Raw genomic sequence first — 26262 nt, forward strand, 5'->3', positions numbered from 1 at the left:
ATGTTATTTTTAATGTGTAAATGTTAGAGCATTTAATTAGATATATTTGTCATGTTAGTGACTCCATCGACCACTGGAAGGCAGTGTTGTTAAACCGTGAACTTGTTTTGTCAGGCTAAACCTCACCAAATAATTACTGGTTCTTTTGAAGATCTTTTTAAAAAAATTGGCCTGTAACTATCATTATTAACACTTTGTATCTACAAAAATAACTTATATAGGTGTATATGAGGAGAAAACTAGTCAGAGGAGCTTCAGACCAAAGTAAACATATGGTTTCATATGAGTGCATGTACAGACAACATTAACAAAGACACCAAACAATAAGTTTGACTGAATTAATGATTTAGAATATTGAAATGCATTACCTGACCGTGTGATCATACCATTCTCATTCTCTTCACACAATAGTCTCTGAAAGAAAGAGAGGACAGCACCACCAACTGGTCAAATGCAGTCATTATTAACATATGCTGAGGTGACCAGTAGTTTTCAAATAAATAAAAAAATGTAACATAAAAAGTGTTATCAACATGTCTTCCTGAAAGTGGAGCCAAGCAATTATAACCATGTCAAGTATTTATTGAAAGATATATGCACACTTTTCATGTTTTGTTATTTCCAAAAAAAAAACACAAGTTTGCCTGCATTGTGTTTTGTTAAAGTGATACTTCACTCAAAAATGAAAATTCTGTCATCATTAACTTTTCTTCGAGTTGTTCCAAATGTGATTTTTTCCCCCCCTGATGAACACAGAGAAAAATATTTGTAATAATGCTTATCACCAAACTCAACTCCCATAGTAGGAAAAATTACTTTATAATATTTTTTTGTTCACACAAACAAAACACAGAAGAAGACATTTTGAAGAATGTAAAACAGCAAACAGTTGTGGGTCACTTTTGTTTACCACAACTTTTTTTCCAACTATGGGAGTCAATGGGGGTTGGGAACTGTTTGGTTATAAGCTTTATTCCGAATATCTTTCTCTGTGTTCATCAAAACCAAGAAATTATTCACATTTCGAACAATTTGAAGGTGAATTAATGATGACAGATTTTTCATTTTTGGATGAAGTTTCCCTTTAATTTATGTTAACCCCACCAATCTTGGTAAAAGTCTTAATCGCAACAAGTAAATGAAACCAAAAGATGCTTATTTGAAAATTTTATAAATAAGCTACAAAAAGGTTTCTGTGATTATTATGTTTAGGGGTATTGTGAGGGTAAGGTACAATATAAAAAGTCCAACAAACAAACCTTTACATAAAAAAAAAATTGGGAGGCAAATTTGCAACCAAAAGTGAGCAAAACCTGACAAATCCTAGCAGAAACTTTTGGTGGACATCATCACATAAAAATATATTAAATATCATTTTTTTTCAAAAATTGTAAAAATGCAAAGTTTTCATTTAGGGTTAGGATAAAAGCGTGGGTTAAGGGTATAGTATAAAAACAAGTCTATGGAATGCCCTCATTTACATATTTAAACGTGTGTGTGTGTAAAAGAGACATTTGAAGTTTCTCGTCTTGGTTTAATTAGTTTTATGCCATATGAATAAATTCACAAACCCTCATGATATCCACAGAGAATTCGTGGAATCCCCAGAGGCTGTGTCTTGTGGTAAGGCTGGCATGACACTGAACACATCTCTCAGTAGATTTGTGAGTGCGGTGAGCTGGAAGATACATCACAGATGATTTTCTGATGCTCAAATTTGATCCCGTCCTAACCACAATGCACGTTATTCAGAAACACTATCTCCCTCCAAAGATGTGGTTTAATATGTCAGGATAAATAATAAAATAAATACACATTTTAAACTTTGCCTCAATGAAAGACCACTTAAATTCTAGATCAAGTTATAGGAGAGATTAGCTAAAACTCGACAAAGAGAAAACGAAGACTAAGGTCAAGCCGAAGACATTTCGCTCTCTCTCTTTTCATCGTGGCGAGAGGAGGGGTGTCTTCGTGGAAAATAAGAGGTGAAGTGCATAAGATTTACAATGCCACGACAGGCCAAGACCAGGAATGTTAATTGACACCCATTCCCAGTAAAGCAGTAATGTGTTTGAAGGAAGTACTGTATGAATTGGAAGGAAAAAAGGAAAAGAGACGGATCTATATTATTTCTCTTCAGCCGACGGCAAAGGTAGTGATGCTGCAGAAGGGAATTTGGTATGTAGTTAAACCATAGTTGGAGGACACAAAGCAAGAACAGGCATGAAAATATCTAATTCATTCAAATTGCTGGGAGTGTTTTGGACTGCTTTATTGGGGCCATATGTAGGCTGCTGAGTCCATGTGATATGATACTTAGCAGGGTTTTAATCTTTAGGAAGATCTGTTTTGCATTTATTCTCAAGCCTCATGAACATTAAAGCCAGTTTTGGAAAATATATGAGAACTATTCGCTCATGACGATTATTCAGATCTACGTAAATGCTTTATTTTTATTTTCATTTTTTTTGGTGCTTGATTATGATTTGTGTGTATGTATGTGTGTACACAGGTGTAGGTAGTTTTTCCAGTGGTCAAAGCTTCTCTTTATTGCACACGTTTGTGCTATCCTTCATCTTTTTAGTTGTCTGTAATTCTACGGGCACGAACCACACTGACTAGCTTCCAAAAGACCAAATTAGAAAGAGAAGGAAAATGTTAAGAATGTTGAAAATACTGGGGTTGGCTTTTCTTTTTTCTGATAAGTGTTCACTTTCCACCAGTCATTTGGGCGCACCAAACATTTTTGCAATTTAAATTTTCTTACAAGTTGCTGAGTTGATACATTCCTTATCAAGAATACATGCACATATGTAGTGTGCTGACTCCTGTTATCTTTAAGCTTTTGACATAAGAATTCTCCCGACATGCCTTAACAAATTCTTTATGATAAAATTGACTCCCTCTGCTGGCAGTTGATACATGTATTTTTATGGAACGTAATTGTGCAAAAATGACCGGAATGTAATCATTACTGGGCTGATATAAGACTGAATCAGAGCAGTGGCGGAGCCAGAGGGCTAGTTGGGGTGGCAATTGCCACCCCAGACGAAGTCCTTGCCACCCCTGTTGCCACCCCGCTGAAAACATTACACTGTTAGATTTTTACGAACATTTCCCAAATCTCCCAGCGGACGTGAATGCATCCTTACGCAGCACGCACAAGCGTGCAGTCGCAGCGTGCTGTTGCTGCTACACTTTTCATTGGTTAAGCTGACACGCAGCACTTTCGTGACGTGCTCCAAACCGCTCCAAAACAACGCCGACAGCTCACGGGATCGATGAAGAGCATGTTGCTGGTATGTACGGCTTGATTGGTATTAAATTAAACGAAGTAGTGTTTAAACGGGAAGTAAGGGAGACGTTGCACTTTAGTGCTTAGCATTAATAATTCATGAGCATTACTAGTCGTAAAACTGGCTGAATAATACTGTCACTCCTGTGTGAATATGCTTAAAACATGTCGTTAGCAAATGTTCAGCAACAATCACAGACATTAGGTAGGCTTATTCATATTTGCACGTGTAATGCAGCACTAATCTTAGTATAACAGACCGTTGTCATGAAAAACAGAGCGTTGCCATGGACGTAGGATTCTAACCGTAGAGACCGAACGGACTATTTTCTTTAGCGGAAGCAATATAAATAGTTTTTAAATCAATAAACTCCCTTTTAAATCAATATGTTGTGTCAAATTATTTATTTATTTGGTAGGTAGCCATGTAATAAGCGGGATAATGTATAGCGAGGTGGTTGTTATAGCGAATACAACCCCTTCAGGCTGATTTAAGATCCCTCCGCTTCACGCCGGGCTCATAAACAGCCTGTCGGTGTTGTATTCGCTATGACAACCGCCACGCTATACATTATCCCTTACTTAACATAACATGTCTAGATGTCTTTAAGCAATTTTCCTTGTGTATTCAAATAGGCTAGACCTCAATATACTCAGATTTTGTCGTCATGTATTACTTTAGTATTTGTATTATTAGTAACGGTGTACTCATGGTAAATAATAACAAGCAAATTGTTCCAAATTATGGTTTCTTCATGAGGTGTGTAAAACATTTTGCTTCATCTCACCAGAACCGCAGAATTATGCTGTTCTGAATCTGAATGTTTGTATTTGTGAACTTGGTGGTGCCATACCATGTGTAGATGCAGGTTATACCTGGTACAACTATTGAAGTTTATCATTAGAGTCAGTGTTAAAGGGCACTATGTTTTTTTTGTATTGTTGTTCTATTATTATTCTTGTAGTACATGTTTGAATGTGTACAACTGCCTACTCCTGCCTTGTTTTGACAGGTCCAAGTTTACCTCAGTTTTTTCTCTTGGACTTGATTAGTCTAAGGAGCACTTTGAATACTTAGTGTTCTATTTTTGCTGTATACTTAATACATAAATAATTGTGTACATTTTGGAAAATAAACAACTTTAATTTAATCTATACACATTTTGTGGAAAATAATTTATTTTTACCTTGCCACCCCTTTGCCACCCCTGTTTTTAAAGTGTAGCTCCGCCACTGAATCAGAGAACCATATTTTTTGATCCAAAGCAACAGTGCATTCAAACCCATCAATCCATTTGCACCCAATGTAATGTGGTATATTGAGCTTCAGTTACACTGAATGAATTAGCCTAAATTACTAAAAGGGAACTAAAATGATCATTCATGCAATTTAACACAAGCAAGATATATGAGAATATGAATATGATAGTATGGCTGAATTTTTGCCTTTTGTCTTAGAGTGTAAATGGATGAGGGAAAGCTATTTTTTACTGTTCTCCTGTACCCTCTTACACAGACCTTTGAAGGTCTGTATGAAATTTAGTGGCATCTAGTGGTGAGGTTGCAAATAGCAACCAATGGCTCACTCAACCACTGGCCCACCACTTTCTAAACACTACAACGCAAGGTTATTTTATTTTATATTGAAAATATTGACCTAAAAATTAATGGAAAAACTTCGATCAAGGACAAATTTAAGTGTTGCCTCAAAAATAAACTGAAGTGAGTTTAAAGCAGTAAAATTTTAATAATAAACAAAACTAAAATACAAATAAAATAAAAATGAATTTATCTTATATAGCAACAATAATTATAAACCAATAAATTATAAATTGACAAAAGCATATGCCAAAATTGCTAAAACTTTAACTTAAATGAACAAAAAAATCTAATTTCAAATATTAATAAAACAATATGAAACTTAAATCAAAGCTATAACAGGTGACACAGGACTAAGATGTCATCACATTTTCGCTTTCCGCTGCCAAAGGAGATGATGTGTTTATGAAAAGCGCTCTGTAGAGAAGTTGCAAGAGGACACGTGGTGTATAGACATAGTTATGTTTATTTTATAGAAGAAGAAGGAGCTTTATTATTATAAGTATGTTTACACACACAAGGAATTTGACTTGGCGACAAGAGCTTAGAGCAGAAAAAAGTGTACACATGGTGCAAACAAAATATACATTAAGATAGAAAAAAATATAATTAAATAAAAACAATAATGGACTATACACAAAAAATTATAAAATATATATATTATAAAACCTATTGTTTCTTACAATGTACAGTTTCCAGATGCTATGTGCAAGTGTAGCATTAGATCCTCTAAAAAATTACACATTGGACCTTTAAATACATAGACATAAAGCCTAAAGACCATGCAGAACTGCAGAAAACAACCGCTCTGATTCTTTAATACTCACTTTAGTTGTGGTTCTCATAATCCCCCAAATCATTCACATGTAATTTAAAATCATATTTAAGAGAAAAATGACGGCTGAAGAGGTTTTGAAACCATTGAACTACCCAGCAGATTCTGAAGTACAATATTCCACTTTCCTCACATCATCCTTAAGCAGACATTTGATAACATAAATATGGGCTGTATGTAGATAATCAGTTCACTTCAATGACACACTGTATTTATCTGATATGAATCTCTCTCAACATAGCAAATTTAACCCTTGTGTTTTATTTTTATGTTCAGGTCTGAGGGACTTATTTTCAGTATTTACCGTTTATTTAGGATAAACATTTTATATCATAAATATCAAATTACACCATATCCAAATTTTTCTTTTAAGTGCATTTTTACTAAAAACGAATTGCACCTTTTGTCATAAATGTTATCTAACAGAGGCGAATGAAAACATTAACCATATACTGTAAGCTGTAAACTTTGTATGATTACTGTAAAATAAAATGCACAATCCTGAGGTGATAATATCCAAATGAATGAAGAAGGGATGCCTTTTTATAGAACATAAAATAGTTACTTTATATCTATTTTCATCTGTCCATATATGAGGAATATGTGGGGTTAATCACAATCCTGAAAATGGCACTTACCTGACTATAAAAAAATCATGCACTTAAAATAGAACAAATGCTTTACAAATTTGAAGAGAGATCTCACATAGGTATTTGAACCACCAAATGTTAAATCTGTGCTGTTACCATAGTAATAACTGCTGGTTAAAAACACATTTTTTTCGTGGTAAGGTTGACATTTTCACGGAATTGCCGTTAAACGAAACTACTTTTTTTTACAGTACAATTGAAGACTATGCCCAAAGCTTCATAGTCTCAGCAGAGTATCATCACATTGAGTTATATAAAACCAATAGGTCTAAATATAAGATATGAGAGCCCTATAACCTTTTAGTGAGGGTGAAATGAAGATGTCTATATGTTTGAATGGGCAATGTTCCATTTTTGTCTCAGTATTCAGTCACGTGAAAAATGAGACTGCAATGCGTGAGTGAGGGTAATGATAAAACATCTAGATAAAGCCTAATAGATGACGTATTTCCATAAACTAACCTTCTGTGGTCCAATTGTCAACAGAATAGTGTGAAGAAAGCCATAGGATTAGATTTGTGCTCCTCTTTTCATACCAAACACAATGGCCGGGATATGTTTAGTTTTGGATCGGGTGGCACTGGGGAATGGAAAAGGTCAATCCCGCTGTGATAGGATTCACCTGGTGACTGAACCCATGTAAACGCGCCACCTCGCCCCTGACATCATCTCCTCCGCTCTGAGGGCTGAAATACAATCCAGTACACAAGTAAAGACGGGTTTTCCTCATAATTATGTCTCACAGAAATAATGGTTCTCTTCAGGTCAGGTTGGGCAGAGCTGATGTGGGTTCAGATCTAAAATGTAAAATGAAGGAATCTGAATGGAGTTTACTTCTTTTTCTCTTATCAACATTATCAGATATGAAATCTGTCTACTGTAAAAACTATAAAGATGACACACACACACAGGAATGCACACACAAACCCTTCTTATGACAAATCTTTCAAATGCCACTTACTAGCAGACATGTGTGATCTTGAAAGAAACATATGCAGGACAACAAAGCGACATTTTATATCGCATAAGTCATTTCTGCCTGTTCTAAGGCTCCCACACACACCCTTCCAACACATCTGATTTATTTTGTGGTTAAGGTGGAACTTGTGAGGGACATGTAAGGGCAAGCTGAAGGAACTGCGTGTGAAAAGGAGAGCAAAATGAAAGATTTAGAGGGAGAGAACGATTACCAGACTCAGAATAATAGTGCTACAGAACGACCATTAATAGTTGACATGTGATGTACTTTGCTGTTCTTCAGTCATTACTTGTACCAGCATATAACTCACATAAGAAGAGTGGAAAAGTTTTGCAGTTCACTGTAATGCCCTCTGTTAAGCTTTACACATTTGCAACTTTTTGCACATTAAATGTCCAATGTGTAATTTTTTGGAGGATCTCTTGACACAAATGCAATATACTACATGTATTGGAAGGTGTATAATGACCTTACATAATGAAGCATTATGTTTTTATTACCTTAGAATGAGCTATTTCTATTTACATACATGGCGGGTCCCCTTACGTGGAAATCACCATATTGTTTGCCCTAACAGGACATACTGCTCTGCTATTCTTTGCTTTCCTTCGGCAAAGAAGCGAATGCGTGAAGACATCTTAGTTCTGTGTGAGCCATCGTAGTGCTTCGAAAGGGAGTGGTGGTGTGAGCCGTTGGTTGCAATTCGCAGCTTCATCGCTAGATGCCACCAAATTTCATACACTGGACCTTTAAAGGGATTTTTTCTTCTATAAGGGATAAATCTTTTTTTTACTATGTAATCAAAAAACTGCTGTTGAACAAAAAAAATATATTTGGAGAAATATCTCAGTGGTTTTGTCGGGCTCAATGTTTCTCAAAATTATTTTTGTGGTTTGCAGAACTAACAAAGTCATACAGGTTCGGAAAAACATGCGGGTGAGTAAAGAATTATTAAAGAATTTTCGTTTTTGGGTGCACTATCCCTTTTACATTTTGGTTACTCTGCATTTTGTTTATGTTTGTTTAATCGTTTAAAATATATTAGTATAGTACAAATTAAATATGATGTATTGAAGATTTTTTTGTGGAAACTTGCGTATTATTGAGGGGGGTGAGGTAATAAAGCTTTAAATGGTCACCATGTGCCAATGCGTTTAAAATGAAAACCTGCTGTCATCTGGTGAATCATTCTGAGGGTCGTGTTTGGGACCAGGCCAACAAAGACAGACATGTTCTCGCACCTCACATAAAGTCCCCCATGAGAAGATAATGGGCCACAGATTCACAGCACTGTGTAAGATGTGACATCTGTCAGCAAATGAGCAAATGATTTCCAACCTCCAAACCACTACTTACCTGTCGAAATAATAGACAGACTGTTCAGCTGTCAAATTGATCTGCAGAGTCCATCACGGGATCTGACTTCAAGGGTCAGTAGATGTTTAATGAAACCATCCCATAAAACAAAATATATAAATATATAATATAAATATACAAATATTTACACTATAGTTGAAGTGAAGGTTTCTCTTGACTTAACTTTAACCTTTTGATGCGAAGGCTGACATGCTAAAATATGTTGAAAGGAGTTTATAAAATAAATATATGACAAATATATAATTATGAAAACATTTGTTTCATTTGTTTTATTACAAAACTAAAATCTTACTTGTTGTCTTGAAATGGATGACTTTGAAGAATGAATAAAAATCAGGCAGCAATATATTGTACAGAACGTATATGTGTGTGTGTCAAAGAATTACACCCAAATGATCGTTCATTAGTTCAGATTGTTATCAACCCATTGATAATCTCATTTCTGTGATTTACATAGACTGTACAGCACCTCACCTCTGTGCTTTTCTTCTGTAAACTCGATGTCTGCTGTTTTTAATCAAACGGATAACACATTTCCATCTTTTGTAATGCTTTTTATCTTGTTTTTGACCGATCTATGCTTTGATCCTCCTCTCCTTTTTCTCCTTTCCCTCATGTGGTACCACTACATTATGAGTTTCCTCCCTCCTCCGATAATTTACACAGCTGCCATTCACTCTCTCTCGGCTCTCCTTGGCAGGGTGAGGGAGGAAGGAAGGGCCAGTCAGCTGGTTTTGGGGGGGGGTGACATGCCTGACGTTCCTAATGCCTGCCTCAATAAACCAATGTTAACCTCCTGGGGCTCGACTGCTGGAACAGGTGGCTTATTGGTGTCTGCTCTCTCAATACAAGACTGTAAAAGTTCACAGTGAGTTCCACCACTTTACAGACCGCAAACTGAAGTTACGTTCAAACAAACAGTGCCACATAGACTTCAGTCATACTGTCATAGGTTACCACACACATACCCGTTCCATCCCTTCCGCCTGCCAGGCTTGTCTGATATATGCATGACTGAACGTTCTCAATGCTGGGTGGGTCATGAGCCCTGAATCAACAGGTGGCCATTCAACAAGTCTTTCATTAATACAGTGCAAGTAAAGCCCTGATGTGATTTGTGCCAGTTTCATAGGAGATCGACTGGGATTCAATCTCTACATAAGATAAAACAATTTCCTCACATAGATTCCTTGTTCGTTGAATGAATTGTGACAAGGTCATTCACCTCCATTGAATATCTAGAACGTGCATTTTTCTGCTTTGTGTTAACTGAGCCTTGAGCACATCTAATTGAACAGAAGGTATATTGGTGTGTTCCAAGTCAGAGCATTGGAATGTTGTTATAAAGGCCTTCAGTGCCCAGAGAGCATTTATTCATTCAGTTGAATATGTGCATCGCTTTGTGAAGCGCAATCACATGACGCCCCGACTATCAGTTGATGCTCATTTCCCGGCGGTCTCAAAATGAGAGCCAATGTGTTATACCAAAAACAGGAATTCAAATAGATGTAATCTGTGAGTTTTGCATCAGATTATCAAGTTCTATCTATACCCACTCAAATGTGATCCTAAAATGTTTTGCCAAAAACAATAAATGAATAGAAATATATATTAAAAATACAAATATTAACATTTGGCCTATTATTATTGTTATTTACACATCTTTAATAATTAAATTAAAATTTTAATTATTTTATTTTATTTCAAATTTTATATAGCCCTTTCGTATTATATCATTTTCATGTTTTCGTTGCATATCCTTTTAATTTTACATAAAAAATCGCAATAACATTTGCATTCAAAATTCACTAAAAGAGAATTATAATGAGATCACATTATTATATGTTAAAAAAGGGTCTCAATACCATGGCATTATGTGCATCATCCACATGTCCAAGTCTTGCAAGTCCTGTTTACCACTTTAAATTTAGACCTGCAAAACTTGTCAAAAAACAGCTATCCAAGACACACAAAAAAGAAAAGTAAATGTTCAAATGTTCACTTTTGTGACCGCCTAAAGAAAATTGGTTAGATGGAACAGATTAGAACTAGATTGTATAGATAGCGAAATCTTTGTGATCTCGATGAAAATAACCAAATGCTTAATGAAAAAGATGTGATACAGAGGAACGAGTGCTGAAGATCCCATCTTCACCCCCTTCTTCCCAATCAACAGTTAGATATGGACTGTATTTCAGAGATGCTGAAGTGTCGGAAAATCAAGCAATGGAATGGAATTTTTCTTTATGTATCTTTCCAGCAACCACATAATCTTGCAGTGATTTTAGGCTTGGGGCCACAGTGGCATCTTCCCAATTCCCATCATTCCCATTCTTCATTGCATCTTAACCAAGATGCTGAAACTGCTTTTCACCCACAACAACGTGAAGGGAAGCGTTGTTTGTGTGCTCGTAGATACTCCTGAGGACTTTCTCTTACAAATCACGAGATTCAATGTTAAGTACTGTTATTCGTATTCAAATTTGATGTTTTATGATGTCATCGGTAAAGTTGCCACATAAACTGCCTGTGGTGATGGTTCCCAATTGAAACGACTGTATAGTCCCTTCATGTGGCGCGATGTCCTCAAATGTGTGTGGTCTTCTGCTCCGAGCCTGTTTCAGAATTGAAACATTGTCTCTTACAGTAGGGCTTTGATGAACTCTGATCACATTTCAAGTAAATATGTTACCATGCGCCGTGGTTGCGCCTTGGCAGGAACTTTTAACGCGGTGCTTGAATTGACCTGCTAATGACTCTTATCATGTGATCCGACACAATAAACGCAAAATAAATACTGCTTCCATCGTTACCATAACAAACTGACCATCATAAAAAGATCACAGTCCATCCATTTCGAATTTACATAAAGGATCGCCCTATACACATAATATTATCAGACCCTTGGCAGAAAGCATTTGCTTCCTGTTATATTGACAGGCTTTAAGAGCAGGAAGTCTCAGCGTTACCACAGAGGTGATTCAATGAGGTACACATAAGCTCACACGTGTCTTTGGGCCACACTTGCTGCTGTATGTTGATGGGCTTGTAACAATGGACCTGCTGTTTGCTACTCTACTGCTGAGTGGACTACCACCTGTCCTCCAACAGCACTACCTTCACAACCCCCCCAAAAAGTTTCGAGCCACCAATCTCCATCTATTCACTACTGTGAAGTTTCAAGATTTACGATATGCACAACTGCGTCAGGTTTAATCTCAAATTATACTAAATAAAATATATATACATGATGTACATTACATTTACATAAAAACACTGTAATCCTTAAACCGATCTTTTTATAACATTTCCATGAAGACTTTTATGTAAATGCAGGGTTATTAAAAAAACAAATATCCTATGTAATTATGTCATCTGCATGTTGTGGAGTATTTGATAAAAATGTCAAAGAAAACATTTTCTCTAATATTAAATTCATGTACGTGTGTGAAAAAAGGGCGTGAGCTGAGAACAGTGGGGTGTGGAAGTTAAGGAGATGGTATTGTTAACCAAAAGAATCTCTGAAACACTGGCATCAGCCCCTGGTGTGAAGGACTTTTTGGGTACGGTGCAGAGGTGTGGAGAGAAGGCATTTTAACAAGAGCCTCAATGACGGCATAAATACAGTCTATTCGAAAATATTTAAAATAAAATAAAAATGATATTAAATAAAATATATTGAAAAACATTCTAAACACATTTTCTATTCGATTCCTTTTCTAGCTTTCCTCTTGCTCGGTGGTAAGAGCATTGCGTTCACAACACAAGGTTGTGAGTTCAACCCCAGGGGATTGCATATACCCATGTATAAATGTATAGGATAAAAGCAATGTAAGTTGCTTTGGATAAAAGCGTCTGCCAAATGCATAAATGTTTAAATGTAAACATTGTTGTAATGTTATTCATAAGTAGACTTCACATATTAAATGCAAAAGAAATCTATTTTTTATAAAATAAATAAATGAACTGAAGGGAGGTTGTCTTGTTAAATACTCTTTGTCAAGTAATTCCATTCATATCTTTGCTAAGCTCTCAATACACCAGGAACTTGACTCTAAAATTCCACAGAAGTTGCTAGGGGACAATTATTGTCTCTATTGTGACAAGTCCTGTATCCAATCTCACAAACTGTGCTCATTAACTTCCTGTATAAGCACACACAGTTTTGATATCAAGATGTGTAATAGATTTAGATTGATTCTTACATGTGTGTGGCCTAGGTACCTACAATCAAAATACTTTAAGTCGTTAAAAATACAAATGTGGGTCTACTGTTCTTTTCACAGGTTAAATGTTAAGAGGTCAGGGGCGGGGTCCCAAAATGAAACTCATACATGTCAATGTCCAACACCACTCCTCCTCCCTATAAGGACGTCGATCACATTCCAGCGGGCGGGGCTCATGACGATCCGCGTTTCTCAATGAGTTTGCCGAGAACGCAACTGGAGTAGAGACTGGTTTCAGCGTGGAGCAGCCGACTACACTGTCCACTCCACTCCACAGAGAAAATGGATTACCGATGGATTAAGCGTATTTTATTCGTCCACGTATTTATGAACTGTGTATTTATTTCTCTTCAGAAAAAAGAAGGTAGGCCCACGTGAAGTTTTCTCTTCTGACTTCTCTGAAACATCTCAGTCAGGTTGGCTCACATGGTTTCAATCCGTGCAAATGGCACGTCTTCCAAAATGTCTTATTTGCGTTGTGCAAATGATCTTCCTTGTGATCGGCATGATGCAGATTTACAAAACCGTGCGCTTGTCACGTTTAACTTCATGCATTTGTTAAGACTGCTTTTGGTGAGCTTGTCTGTGGGATCCAGTTTGAATTTAAATACGGATAATGATTGTGTGTTTAAAATGAATTTATTAAACAATTTAGTAAATTCATTAGACTACATTTTTATGTCTGATAACATGTTGAAACATTTTGCATCAAGAAGTCTGACGTTATTATTAATACAAGTAAAATGCGCTTTGAAGACGCATCAAATCTAAGCGGACCAAACTTTTGAATATGGAATAATTTGTGTTTTGTGTGCTTGAAGAAACATGCATGCTTGCACATTTACTGTACTGTGGCTTCTAAATCAACCCTCCATCAAAAATATAAATTTTTTGTTTTTTAAATTTTATTTTCACAGAGGTGCTGTTGGATATGATTGCATCTGGAGCAGAGTTGGGTTGGTTGACATCACCTGTTGATCATGGGGTAGGTTTCACTCCGACTATATACCTTGGCGAAATTTCTGTGTGACAAACTGATTTATACATTTACAAGTATCATTTCTTTTTCGTTTCACGCGAGTTCTTTGAGAAAAAAAAGTTGTCAATATTGCACAGGTATGATTTAGTGCCTTCACCTTACTCAAGTAATGTGGAAAATGCCTCTGGAAAAGTTGGGCATGTACTTTGTTGCCTGCTGAAGTGTGATTTTTAAGAGCCCTGTGTAAGGTATTGTAAAACTAAAGGGTGTAATTAACATTTAGAGGTTGGCGCATATGTTGCGCATATATATTTTGTGACGTGAGCGGCAAGGAACTGGAATTTTATCATAAAGTTAACTGGAATTTCAAAGCAGGATTGGTTTTAAACCATGCTCCTTTTTACATGCGCTTACGTTCATAGATGGCAAGTACCGACTTGTTACATCTTTGTGTAATCAATAACCATTCTGACACTGAAGATTGTAGCTAAAACTCAAAGGGGAAAAGTTATTATCAGCAAAGATTATAAAGTAATAAAATCTGTACGGTTGTTTTAGAGTCTAGTGGAAAAAGCTGAGGGTTTCGGAATGCGAACAAGGTGTCAGCATGTCTGTTTTATAGAAAGTTAACTGCATTCTTAATGAGCTGCTGTTTAAAGACTTCAAAACTTATATGAAATACTTCTAACCACAAAATTCGTTTTAAATGGAAGCATTTGTAGCTGCGACAGTTTTATTGCATTGCCACACACTGCGCAACCAACGCAACACTCCTATAATTAATCGACCGGAAATCAAAGAAAAAACAAAATGCGTACTTATCTGAAATTGCATGTGTTATTGTATATTACATCAATAGAGCAGCAGAAAGACTGTTCCATTGTTCCCTGCCAAAAGTTCGTGGGCAATTGACCATCATCCTCACTACTACTTAAAATTCCATGGTCAGGACATTTTGCGTTATTTCTGTCCTCAGCATTCACTGGCATCTCTGAAATTTCTTTTCCACAATCTTGGTTTTAACTTCATTGCTAAAATCCATTTTTTTATCCGCTTTGCAGTGGGAGATGGGCCAGGGGGCTGTGAACGGCTCTCTTTTATATAACTACTATATATGCAACGTGGAGGAGAAAGAACAAGACAACTGGCTTCGTACTACGTTCATCCAGCGCAACCCCACGGCCTCGCGGGTCTTCGTGGAGGTGCGATTCGTCGTCCGTGACTGCAACTCTTTCAATGCCGACTCCCTAACCTGCAAGGAGACCTTCAATTTGTATGCCTCGGAAGCTGACGCTGACATTGGCACTGCCTTTCGCAAAGGGCAGTTCCGAAAAGTGGCCACCATCGCTCCAGATGAAATATCCAGCCCTGGGGAGATGAAGATGAACATTGAGACGAAAATAGTGGATAATCTTTCTCGTAAAGGCTTTTACCTGGCCTTCCAGGACATCGGGGCCTGTGTGGTTATCTACTCTGTCAGGGTTTACTATAAAACATGTCCAGCAACAGTGCAGAGCTTGGCAGCATTCCCTGAGACTGTAGCAGGGGCAGAGAACCAGGCCCTGCGGGAAGTGGCTGGAAGTTGTGTAAAAAATGCTGTAAGTGACAACCAACCTCGCATTTACTGCACCGCCGATGGGGAGTGGGTGGTACCCGTGATCCAGTGCCAGTGCAGACCCGGGTTCGAGACCATAAAGGACGCATGCCAAGGTAAGATATGAAGGTCTGATTCGTTTTGAAAGTCAGAGCAGTCTCTGTTGTCACAGTAGTCAATTGTGGCGTATGATTGTATTTGTTCTGGTGAACGTTAAGGAAGATATTTGGAAAAATGTCAGTAACCAAACAAATCTCATCCCCCATTGACCATCGTGTTTTTTTCCCTACTATGGCAGTAAATGGGGGATGCGGTATGTTTGGTTACCGACATCCTTTCCAAAAATCTTCCTTTTTGTTGAGCAAACAAACATTTTGTACAGGTTTGAGAGTAAATGATGGCAGAATTTTTCTTTTTGTGTCAACTGTCCCTTTATGGGCTGGTTTCGGTCAGGCATTTGAATATTGAATAGATTTCCATGTGGATTTGGATTATCATACCATTAGCCATATCATTATGTAAAATATTTGATAATGTAATTTTCAAAGAAGTGATAGTTTGTATTGAGTGATAAAGATGGACAAATTTTACCACATGTTGCCACATAATTTATTATAAGGGTTATAAGGCTGTTTTGGATGTATGAGCATACGATAATGCCACATAAGTGTTTAATATTGTCTATATTTGTTTTTGGGGTTGTTTTGACGGCTTTGGAATCCACACAACCATACTTTATTCTTTTTAAAACATCTCACTCATCAGCCATTTTGTCCCTGTTCCTTCTTTCAAAACCTGTTTGCTCTTCACCGCTTTCACCCAGCGTTCTTTAAACACAAGTTCAGAAGTCAGCGGCTGTTGCAAACAATTGTGCTTAAGGCGGAACGTTTTCGAGGACTGTTTTAAAACTCGAGGTTGCAACAGTTTCTCTCGGTTGGGCCTATCGTGTGTCATATCACCTGTTTCTTTTTCTTCTCCTGTCTTTGCCACACCACAGAGAAATATCAATGTGACAGTCCTTAAGTGTTTCGTGGCTGTTGAAATGCATATGAGCGCACAGACATGCCGGGACGTGTTTACAAGCCTTCCATTTGAAACATTTTAACAACACATGTCCCCACCACCACATGTGGTGACGGGTAAAATACACTTAACAATTTCTGCTAAATGTTTTTTTATTTTAATTTGAGCAGTTTTTGGTGAGAGTCTTGCATGTGCATTGGTTCCTCAAGAAACATTCCTTGATTTGTAGACTTGAAATTGTAGGAACAGGTGTGTGTGTGTTGAAAACCTAGAAGAGAGATAAAGTGTTGGACTCCGGAGAGGAAGGAGGTGGTAGTGGAAAGGTGCGGAGTGGAATGTGAAGGTAGCCGAACAATGTTGCGTTGTGTTCGGCTGGAGACATGCCCCCACCTCTTTCACTCAACTGATGCATTCCTGCAACGTTTATTAAGGAGCCTCCTCAACTACTGCAGGCTGCAGGAATTCCCTGGGGAGAGCTTCAGGCCGGAGGCGACTCGGGTTGATGGATGCACTGTTGATTAAAGGCAATCATTGTCCAATACTCAGATCAGGGCACTGGAGAACAGACACGGGGTGGGTGGGGTCCAGGCTTCGTTCTCGGAGAGGATGGCAAACTGTCTAGAGTGGGATTACTTAAAATTACAAACCCAAAAGCATCAGACATCATGGATCCACACGTGCAGACAGAAGCGCACACCGTTGTATTCAAGTTTAATCAGTGTTGACACTGACACGGTTTTCCACTAATAAAACACACCCATACTCAGTCAAAACGCTCCGTGGAATAAAAGAGTGCATACCTTAGCTGACCACAAAAAGACATGCTGGCTGATTTATCTTAGTTTGCTCAAGGAATCCATGCCCACACCCTGCGACCAACAGTAAGCCCTACCAAAGTTTCCAGGGTTGGATAAATGTCTATTGTTACTGAATCATTACATAGGCAATTGGTCTCAGCATTGTCGGTCTGTAGGAAAATTGAGATGCTGGTGAAGTCTGATGGTCTTGAATCTTTTATTGTAATAAGTTTTAATGTTATGGAAGCCATTTGATTCCCCCCACGGGAACGTGAGTTATGGGAGACCAAGTTAAAGCTGCGTGTGTATTAAGTGTGGTGAGCGAATAGCTGGGTAGTAATTGACTTGGGTGTATGTCTCAAGAGCTGTAAGTACTGGTTACTGGATGTATCTTCTTTCTCGCTTTCTTTCATCATGTAATTTATATAATATGTATGGTAAAATAGCAACAAATGTGATATAGCAAGATTTATCATATAATATGTATATCATTTAAGAAATTGTATTATATTGACTTATATCTTATTGTATTGCTTCACTTTTATATGTTGAGTTACTGCTCCCTGAGTTTTATCCGAATTGAACAAACAGGGCAGCATGGACTATATTTATTATTATTGGCTATTCTGATGACAATATGTTATTTTTGGCCTTGACTTCAGGTCTTGAAAGTGACATGCATTGAAGCATTCCGTTTCACACGGTCCTGCAAAAAATGTTTATACTCCTTTGGGACATTTCCAATGGCCTCTCTGCTTTGCTTATCCCTCTGTCTTCCAGAGATAAATAAATGCTTTTAGATCATCCCCTGTTAACACGCAACAACATTTAAAAAAAAACTTTTGCTCAAAACACAGATACATCCAAAATGTGTTGTGTATGTTTAAAAATCTTGAGAAACACCAAAGCTTAAAAGCAGAAAATAGAAGTCAAGACACCGTGGAGTCTAAATGCAGTGTGCATAGTGAGATATCTGCTGCGCTCGCAGGGCCACAGAACACATTGTGCCCAGGGCATTGGAAGTAAACCCGGGACAAATATAGAATAACAAATTGAGCTGTTCAGCCAGTGAACCACGTAATTTAAAGTTAAAATGGTACGGCAGGGTCTTCTACCTAGCCAGCTTTGTTCTGACAGCATAAACAACGTTGATGTACAGTCTGCAAATGTGCTTTATTCCTCTCAAATATACAAACATGCTTCACTCCCCTCTTTACATTTAATGGCTTACAGAAAACTTGATCGTCACCTTTGGGATCATTTTCATTTCCTTGCAGCTATTATGTTGCAGTGTCATCTGCCTAGACAGGTTTAGATAATGATGCGTGCTTGAATGGAAATGGGTTGTTTGTCTTCTTTAATCCTGTGTCAACTTACTGTCATGTTTGAACATCGCATGAGAAAGTGAGGATATTATGATTGTTCTTTCCATTTCTATATGATGGTTTTTGCACAAATGAATGTGAAATGAACTACACTTGCTTCAAATCACTGTTACACGTAGTGACTAAGGTGAGCAAAGTCCTCTTTTAATACAATGACTCGCTAGCCTAGAAGGAGCTAGCCTAGATCTTTTGAGAATTTTTCCACCTTTCCACCTTTCCAAAATGTTGCATATAATTTATCTTGAGCCGTTTTTTCTCTTTTCTTGTGTATACTTTCATTTAAAGCACCATGTGTTTAAACGTTTTTATCCGATGCATGCCCCTGTCCCAAAGTTAACCTCTTGTCTTTGTTTGGTAAAAATAAAGCAATTTATTTTTATTTTAATGTTTACAGTAAGTTCTGTTGTTGCCGCTGAAACCATCTATAGATTGAAGCCCTCACGTGTTTCTTGTGTTTTATTTCCGAACTGTGTGCATGTGCTCAGTGTTGTTGATTGTATTGTGCGGTCATTGTGAGATCAGCAGTTTCCTGCCCCCATGTCAGCCCCGCGTCCCCCGAAACAGGGCAAACTATAGCGGAAACCGGAGGCCTGCTAATCCTATGTGACCCTCCAACCCGTCAGCTCAGTGATTCTATTGTGATCGCCGGCCATAGACTCCATTCATTCGTTAATATCCTATTTATTGAGGAATTTTGTTTATTGCCTCACTTTTTGGGATTCTTCTCATTTTCGTTATCAAATTAATATTTGGAAAATGAGCCAATGTTTTAGGAAAATCAGCTTTGTGCCCCTGCAGTCCTCGAGGATCTCTGAGCGTTTTCTGAGGTTTCTTAGTCAACCTCCTTTTCTTAATTAACAAATCTTCTGGATGGGTCTCGCTCTTTGTCTCCTATTGTGCCCATCATCTTCTCTCCCTCATCCCCTCTTCTCTTGAGAATGAGTGAAACGTGTGAAAAGAGAGGGATTAGAGCATTTATTGTGTCTGTTAACGACTAGATGAAAGAGTAAGTGGAATTGTAAAGCGTAGATGTAATTCTCTTACAACTGTTCCATTGGGCTGATAATCCTTTGCACTAATGCTCTCACCACACCTTGAGACCATTCTCTCCCCAGTGGCCTCATGTTACCACAACATCCCCCCAACATACAAACAAGCACACATGTTCACAGTTCTGTTATTGTCCTGCTTGACCGTTCAGATGTGGTTAGACTTGTTTTCGTGAAAAACTATTATATGGTGGTTAGGCTTTTCCTAATAGCATTATTGCATCAAAAATTTGAGGCCTTTTGGACGAGTCTGCAGGATATGTGGCTGTACCTCATGACAGACTCCAGAAAAGCAGCCTTTACGATTCCTTCATGTTATCTTAATCTCTGTTTTCGTACGTGCACATGTTTTATTTTTTTAATGGCTCCCCTTCTGAATTTAACCTTTTCCCCTGTGAAATGGGCCCCTGGCCGCTGTCCGCACTTACTCCGCTGTGGTGTTTGTTTTACTTGGCCCTCAGCACCTGGTGGGGCAGTACACTTTAACTCAACTCTGCCTAAGGCTACATGTAAGCCCCTCTGCGCCTAGATTTAAATGACTGGGCCTTTTGTTTTTCTTTCCTTTTTCTTATTTGAAACACCCCCTGTCCTGGAGGGCTTCGTGCTGTCCCGCCGCCATGTAAACACTCATTCATTCAACCCCTCTTCCCCTTCTCGGGCGATCCATCCATCCATACATCCGTCCATTAATGTCACGTTCTCATCAGTCTTCACTCCGACATTTTCACTCAACCCACACAACTCACAGACCCCGGCAGGTCAGCGGCGAGCAGGATCCAGCTACTCTCACAATAAACAAACAGTCACTCAGAGCCTCTTAGGGCTTAAGCCCATGGTGCCAAATAACGAGACGGGGCTCTTGAGAATCGTCCGAAACAGACAGTGTCTCATCACTGCGGGACGTTTGGATTACATAAATATAATCAGCGTTCCTCAAAAGCCATATGTCCTTTCTCTCCGTGACCCTTCCTCGATGATTTTTGCAAAGGAGTCGGATCTGCTGTCCTTTCCAACGTTCGCTTTCTCCGTCCCAGAATGCTTTGATTGGCTGCCGTAGGAAGGAAGCAACGAGTCGGCTTCGTCCTTCCTGCTTCCTGTTGTGTCCAAAACGTTAAGACAAAGCCCATTGCGCTGAACCGCATTCCTGAAAGTGAAAAGTTCACAAAAATGCCAAGTTAGTCTGTATAAGTACAGCTAAATGTGCTGATTCAGTGTGCACAACAAACACAAAGTAAAACCTTCAAAGTTTTTGGTAGAATACTTATTTTGTTAACTAGAATAACACAAGTTTTTGTCCGCAGCCGTTAAGAAGCCAACCCTCGTATTAACGGGTTATGTGGCATCTACGCTATTCGAAACAAGTGTTTTCTCTCGAGCTGTGCCGAGTGGCGTTCCGTGCCTGTCGTCCAGATTGAATGGGCTGTCGAATGTTGTGTCAGACGCTCACACGTCGCTATGAGGCAGGCGAGGGGATTTAAGAATTTAGAGATTACCGATGTGTGCATGTATGGGGGGGCGGCAGGCATATGAAACTGGCTTCACAGCAGCAGCTGTTTGGCCCCTTCTCCGTGAATAGGACAATTCTTTTTCTTATTCTCCCCCTTTCCTTTCAAATCCCAGTAGGACTTGTTATCCCTCTCTCTCAGTCCCCGTGTCTCCCACACCGTCCCCACCTCCGCAGCGGGCCGTGTTAATGAGTTGCAGTAAAGTCTCCACAACAGCTGGCGCAGAAACTCGATGAAGAGTTGACTTGAAAGAAGGAATAAATAACACATTGGCCCGATCTTCCCTGCCACACTAAATTCTTTTCATGCTGAGAGTTTTCTTTTGAAATAAGAGAATGCATGCTCTCAAATATTAGAGGTAATGTATACCCCCGTTAACCCCCTTCCTGTGAGACCGAGCAAGTGGCTTAACCCAAAACAAGGCCTCAATTGATACAAAGCATTCAGGAAGAGAGACGCACACCAGTCTGTAATTATAACTGTTTGGCAAATCTTCAGATAACAAACCATTAGAAAATGGAAACAGTGATTTGGTTTGTGGCTATTGTGTTACAGGAATACGCCAGACCCAGTAAACTATTTGGAAGTTTTGGTTACACTTTAAAATGCATGAATGTCATCGCGTCGGGTAATTAAACCGTTTGTTCGAAAGAAAGATAGCACTTTTCAAGGTAACACTTTAAAAAAATGAAGACAACAAATTAAGAAACATTACCATAGTTATGTGATAAACTACATCTGTTGTTCCTTTCCCAGGGCACCTGTGTGCATACAAGGCAAACTGTTTTTTAAGGAAAAAACTGTTCTTAAGTTCTGAAAACAACTTTTTTGAGTTGTCTATTTAATACAAACGTTTTAATGAAACACGTTTAACATTTTTCCTCACTTTAGGGTGTGTGTTTTTCCATCCAGTCATACTCTTAAAGTGTCCTTAAACTAATACATTCCTTTGGATCATTTAATCATATTTAATCTCTGTGGCATTACACTGAATGTACATCTGGCAGAATTTCAGCACATCTCACCTGCTTTAGACACAAGGTGTATATGATTGTGTAATGCAACTAATATTCTGCCCTTCCATGTCTCAGCTTGTCCTTTGGCTGATAAAAGCCGCACTTGAAACCGAGAACAAGATATCAGCTTTTTATTGCGAATGTAAATAAATGGAACGGTACACTGCTAGACTCGGACAGGAAGCGGTGTGTGTGCGTTTGTGTGTGTGTACATGGGGTGGTGAGGGATTGTGAATGACTCTGACAGCGGAAGGACATGAGCTGGGCATGTTGGAATGTTTGTAGGCAGGTTCAGAAAATACTTTCAATTTTATTCCTGCTTGTACATTTAAACGTCCAAAACTTATGTATGTTTGCAAAGCATTCTCTTTGCTTTTCATTTTTGTACTTTTTTTATAGAATTGTGTTAATATCCTTGGATATGATTTATTCATTGGTCAAAATGTGTGGCAACTCAGGTTAATACAAAACAAATAAAAACTATCCAGACTTCGTTGAAAACATTTCTCTTTCGTAAAACTATTTATTCTCTTTGTTGGATGCAGTATTCATTCTGCGTGTTGGTTTTATTTGTTTTGTAGTGTTTTCTCTCGTTGACTTTTGAGAGCGAAGGTTCTGGTCTGGAATGTGGGATGACTGGTCCTGTTTGTAGAGAACAGGGGGGGGGGGTTGGTTAATACAGGAGGAGTAGGAGTATGCTTAGTCGTGCTCTGTCGACTTTGCACACTCTTGCACAGAGCTTAATAATAGCTGAGAAAAAACACCACATCAAAGGAGCTTCATTAAATGTGTTCATAGATAGATGATCACTTGACATGTATGCCGAGAGCAGTTTAATTGCAGCGATTCCTCTCATCCTTATCCAAACACTCTTTTTGCAGAATGTCGGCCAGGCTTCTTCAAATTATCTGTGTCCGCCGAGGCCTGCAAACCTTGTCCAGAAAACACCCAACTTTCGGGGCTCGGCGCCATCAGCTGTTCCTGCAAAGAGGGCTTTTACCGGGCACCTGCGGACCCTGAGACGGCGGTTTGCTACGGTAAGAATAGACCCAGTCAAACCATCGCTCTACCTTTGTTCCTGTCGCGACCCAGTTTAGCCACCTGTCATTTTCTATTTACCTTTTCAGATCTTTACCCATGTCAGCCTTTGCTTTAGGGATTAACTAAACCACGAGTTCCTTTGAACATGAGTGAACAGGTAAATAAAAGGCTTGTCCTCTGTCCTTTGTCTGCTTAGGTTTACCCTCGTCTCCTCAAAGTCTAGCGGCCACGACATCTCAGATGCCAATAGGAAAGCTTCGGTTGTCATGGAAACCTCCCGCAGACACCGGCAGCCGCAGCGACATCACGTACGCCGTGGCTTGCGAACGCTGCGAAGGAAAAGTGTGCCAGTCCTGTGGCGAAAAAGTCAGTTTCGACCCGAGCGGCGCTGACCTGAAGGAGACCAAAGTGATTGTGAGTGAATTGGAGCCGCATCTGAACTACACGTTCACCGTGGAGGCGCGGAGCGGAGTTTCTCAGTTCAGCAGTAAAAGAGCCATCAGCAGCATTAACACCGCATTGCATTATACAGGTTTGTGCTTTAATTGATCAACACACACAACGCATTTAAATCCATTTCGCCAACAAACAAAAACAAGGGTGAACACAAAGACAGTCAAGAAGAAATTTCTGAGTATTAACTAAAAATCTAATTTTCTATGTTTACACATGCGCTCTGAAATCTGGTTATAATGTAATGTTTTGGAATGGATGTCACTTTTAATAGTCTGATCAAATTTCACTTTGACGTCTTTGCAACGCCTATGTAACATCATGCAAAATGCAGTGTTATCTGGAGCTGTGCCCTAATAATATGTCTTTGTAGTGAATGAGTCAGCGCAGTTGGACATGGCATTCGCATGAAGCGGCTCATGTTGTTAAATGCTTAAAAGCGTGGCAAGACGTCACGGTAGACGTCAATGGAGGCAAACCCTCTTGTTCTCTATATTCACTGGTTATTAACTGCACTGTCTGAACAAACAGATCCAATTTCATCACTTTCATAATGTCACGTGTATAGATAAAACAATTTTTTTAGAATACAATAATTTTATCATATGTACAACAAAACATGTATGAAATGTACAAATTTTGTTTTGATTCCAGATCCCCCTAAAGTGACCGCGATGCACCTGGTGGAGAGCGGCCCAACCAGTCTTTCCCTGCAGTGGTCCGTCTCTCACCGCGCCACGCCCATCACCACGCGCTACGAACTGATGTATCGCAAGAAGGTCAGGAACGTGTCCTCTTAATCTTATATGCACGACTCCAAGTTTTGATCTATGATCGGCCTGTTGTTATTCTCCGTTTCATTATGGTCTTTTCATTATCATCACCGCAGGAGAACGATGAGGAGAAAGCCAGAGGAAAGGTCACAACCTACACCGTGCTGGTGCTGGAAAAGGACTCTGTCCAGATCAGTAATTTATCTCCTTCCACCGTCTACTTGGTTAAAGTCCAAGCTCTCAGTCCAGAGGGAAACCCGGGCAGCTACAACATGGAGCAGGAGTTTTCAACACTCCCACAAAGTAAACAAAGCAGAAATGCATACAATTGACATTTATATAGTTTGTGAAAAGAGTTGTAACGTATGGCCGAATGTGGAGACGTAACAATTAATTGTATCTTAGTGCTTCGAGTTTGTTATTGTATAACGGGGTGATTTATTTGCCTGAATGATTTGTTGTTCTTTTTCAGCCCTTCAAAAAACGGGAAACACGGCAGTGATCCTCGGCGCGGCGGTTGGGGGAGGCGTCATGCTTTTCATCGTGGTAGTGATCCTGCTTCTCCGAAAACGGTTAGGAACGAGTGCTTATTACGCACACACCCAAGCTTTGTTTCTTTTTCTTTTCTTCCTTCTTTAATGTCCATTCAGCGTTCTCTTTTCACTGGTCTTGCACTCGTTCACTCAACGCTTCTAATGAGAAATCTGTATTGAATGCGACCGGTTCGCTGACTGCTCAATAAGTGAGGCGTGTTTTGAAGAGATGAATCAGAGAGGCGTATTGTGTAAGATAAGAGCAGTCCGTTCTTTTGCTTTGGAGACCGTAGTCTGTATAGGTGACCCGAGTCCTCCCTGTGATAACCTAGACCTCCGTCGGTACTTGGCATACACATCCTGCTTTTTTATCCAAGCACTTCTCCAATGAATAGCGCCAATCCACCACTTGCCACTTTTTAGCTCTGGTCTGAAAAGAAACGGTTCGCTGCAAAATAGAGCTCTCATTGAGTTGTTTTTTTTCGACAGACGAAGGAACTCTCACACCAGGCAGGGGCCAGAGGACACTTATTTCTCCAGCCCAGGTTAGTGGGATTGAATTTCATTTGGTCGCTTTCTTCTTTTATAGCCTTGTATCCTAAATTCTAACTCAATTCTCTTCAATCCAGACCAACTGAAGCCGTTGAAGACCTACGTTGATCCTCACACGTACGAAGACCCAAACACAGCGGTGCTCAAATTTGCCAGCGAGATTCATCCCAGTCACATCACCAAGCAGAAAGTCATCGGAGCCGGTTCGTACATTTCTGGCAGTTTGACAGCCCACCGTGGGCCTGTTTTGCATGCTTTTGGGGGGGAGGGAGCTTCTCTTTCCCTCTTGTGCACTTCACTCATTATTTATTTGAAGTTATGTTACAGTTCAGTGCAAGTGACAGCCTTGTTACAGTTCATCGGAGTGACAGCTCCAACAAGGCACGAATCAGATATTGTTCGATTCAAGCTCTACATGTTCGAGCTGGAATATTTTCAGTGTAGCGATTCCTTCCCTCCCGAGAGCGCGTTTTTTTTCACTGTCACTCAAATTGAATTAGTGTTGTTTTCGTAAGCCGCTCTGGAGCTTTTTTCATATCCCACTTGAAGCACCGTCGTTTTAAAAAGCCAAGTTAATTAATCATGACTCTAAAATAAAACA

At 39.0% G+C, this 26262-nt stretch overlaps 1 protein-coding gene across 1 annotated transcript in view; it reads left to right on the plus strand.

Moving 5' to 3' along the window:
* The first annotated feature begins 2885 nt into the window (after window positions 1-2885).
* epha2b (eph receptor A2 b) overlaps window positions 2886-26262 on the plus strand; it is a 30420-nt gene continuing 7043 nt past the window's right edge. Inside the window, exons 1-11 of the mRNA XM_056733062.1 lie at window positions 2886-3299; window positions 13022-13325; window positions 13879-13946; window positions 15002-15650; window positions 23191-23346; window positions 23547-23882; window positions 24458-24582; window positions 24693-24879; window positions 25049-25148; window positions 25599-25654; window positions 25739-25864. Coding sequence (XP_056589040.1) covers window positions 13244-13325; window positions 13879-13946; window positions 15002-15650; window positions 23191-23346; window positions 23547-23882; window positions 24458-24582; window positions 24693-24879; window positions 25049-25148; window positions 25599-25654; window positions 25739-25864 — 1885 coding nt within the window. The 5' untranslated portion in view covers window positions 2886-3299; window positions 13022-13243. The remainder of the gene's footprint in view (window positions 3300-13021; window positions 13326-13878; window positions 13947-15001; window positions 15651-23190; window positions 23347-23546; window positions 23883-24457; window positions 24583-24692; window positions 24880-25048; window positions 25149-25598; window positions 25655-25738; window positions 25865-26262) is intronic.

Source organism: Triplophysa dalaica, chromosome 20 (genome assembly GCF_015846415.1).
Source record: "Triplophysa dalaica isolate WHDGS20190420 chromosome 20, ASM1584641v1, whole genome shotgun sequence".
NCBI classification, from domain to species: Eukaryota; Metazoa; Chordata; class Actinopteri; order Cypriniformes; family Nemacheilidae; genus Triplophysa; species Triplophysa dalaica.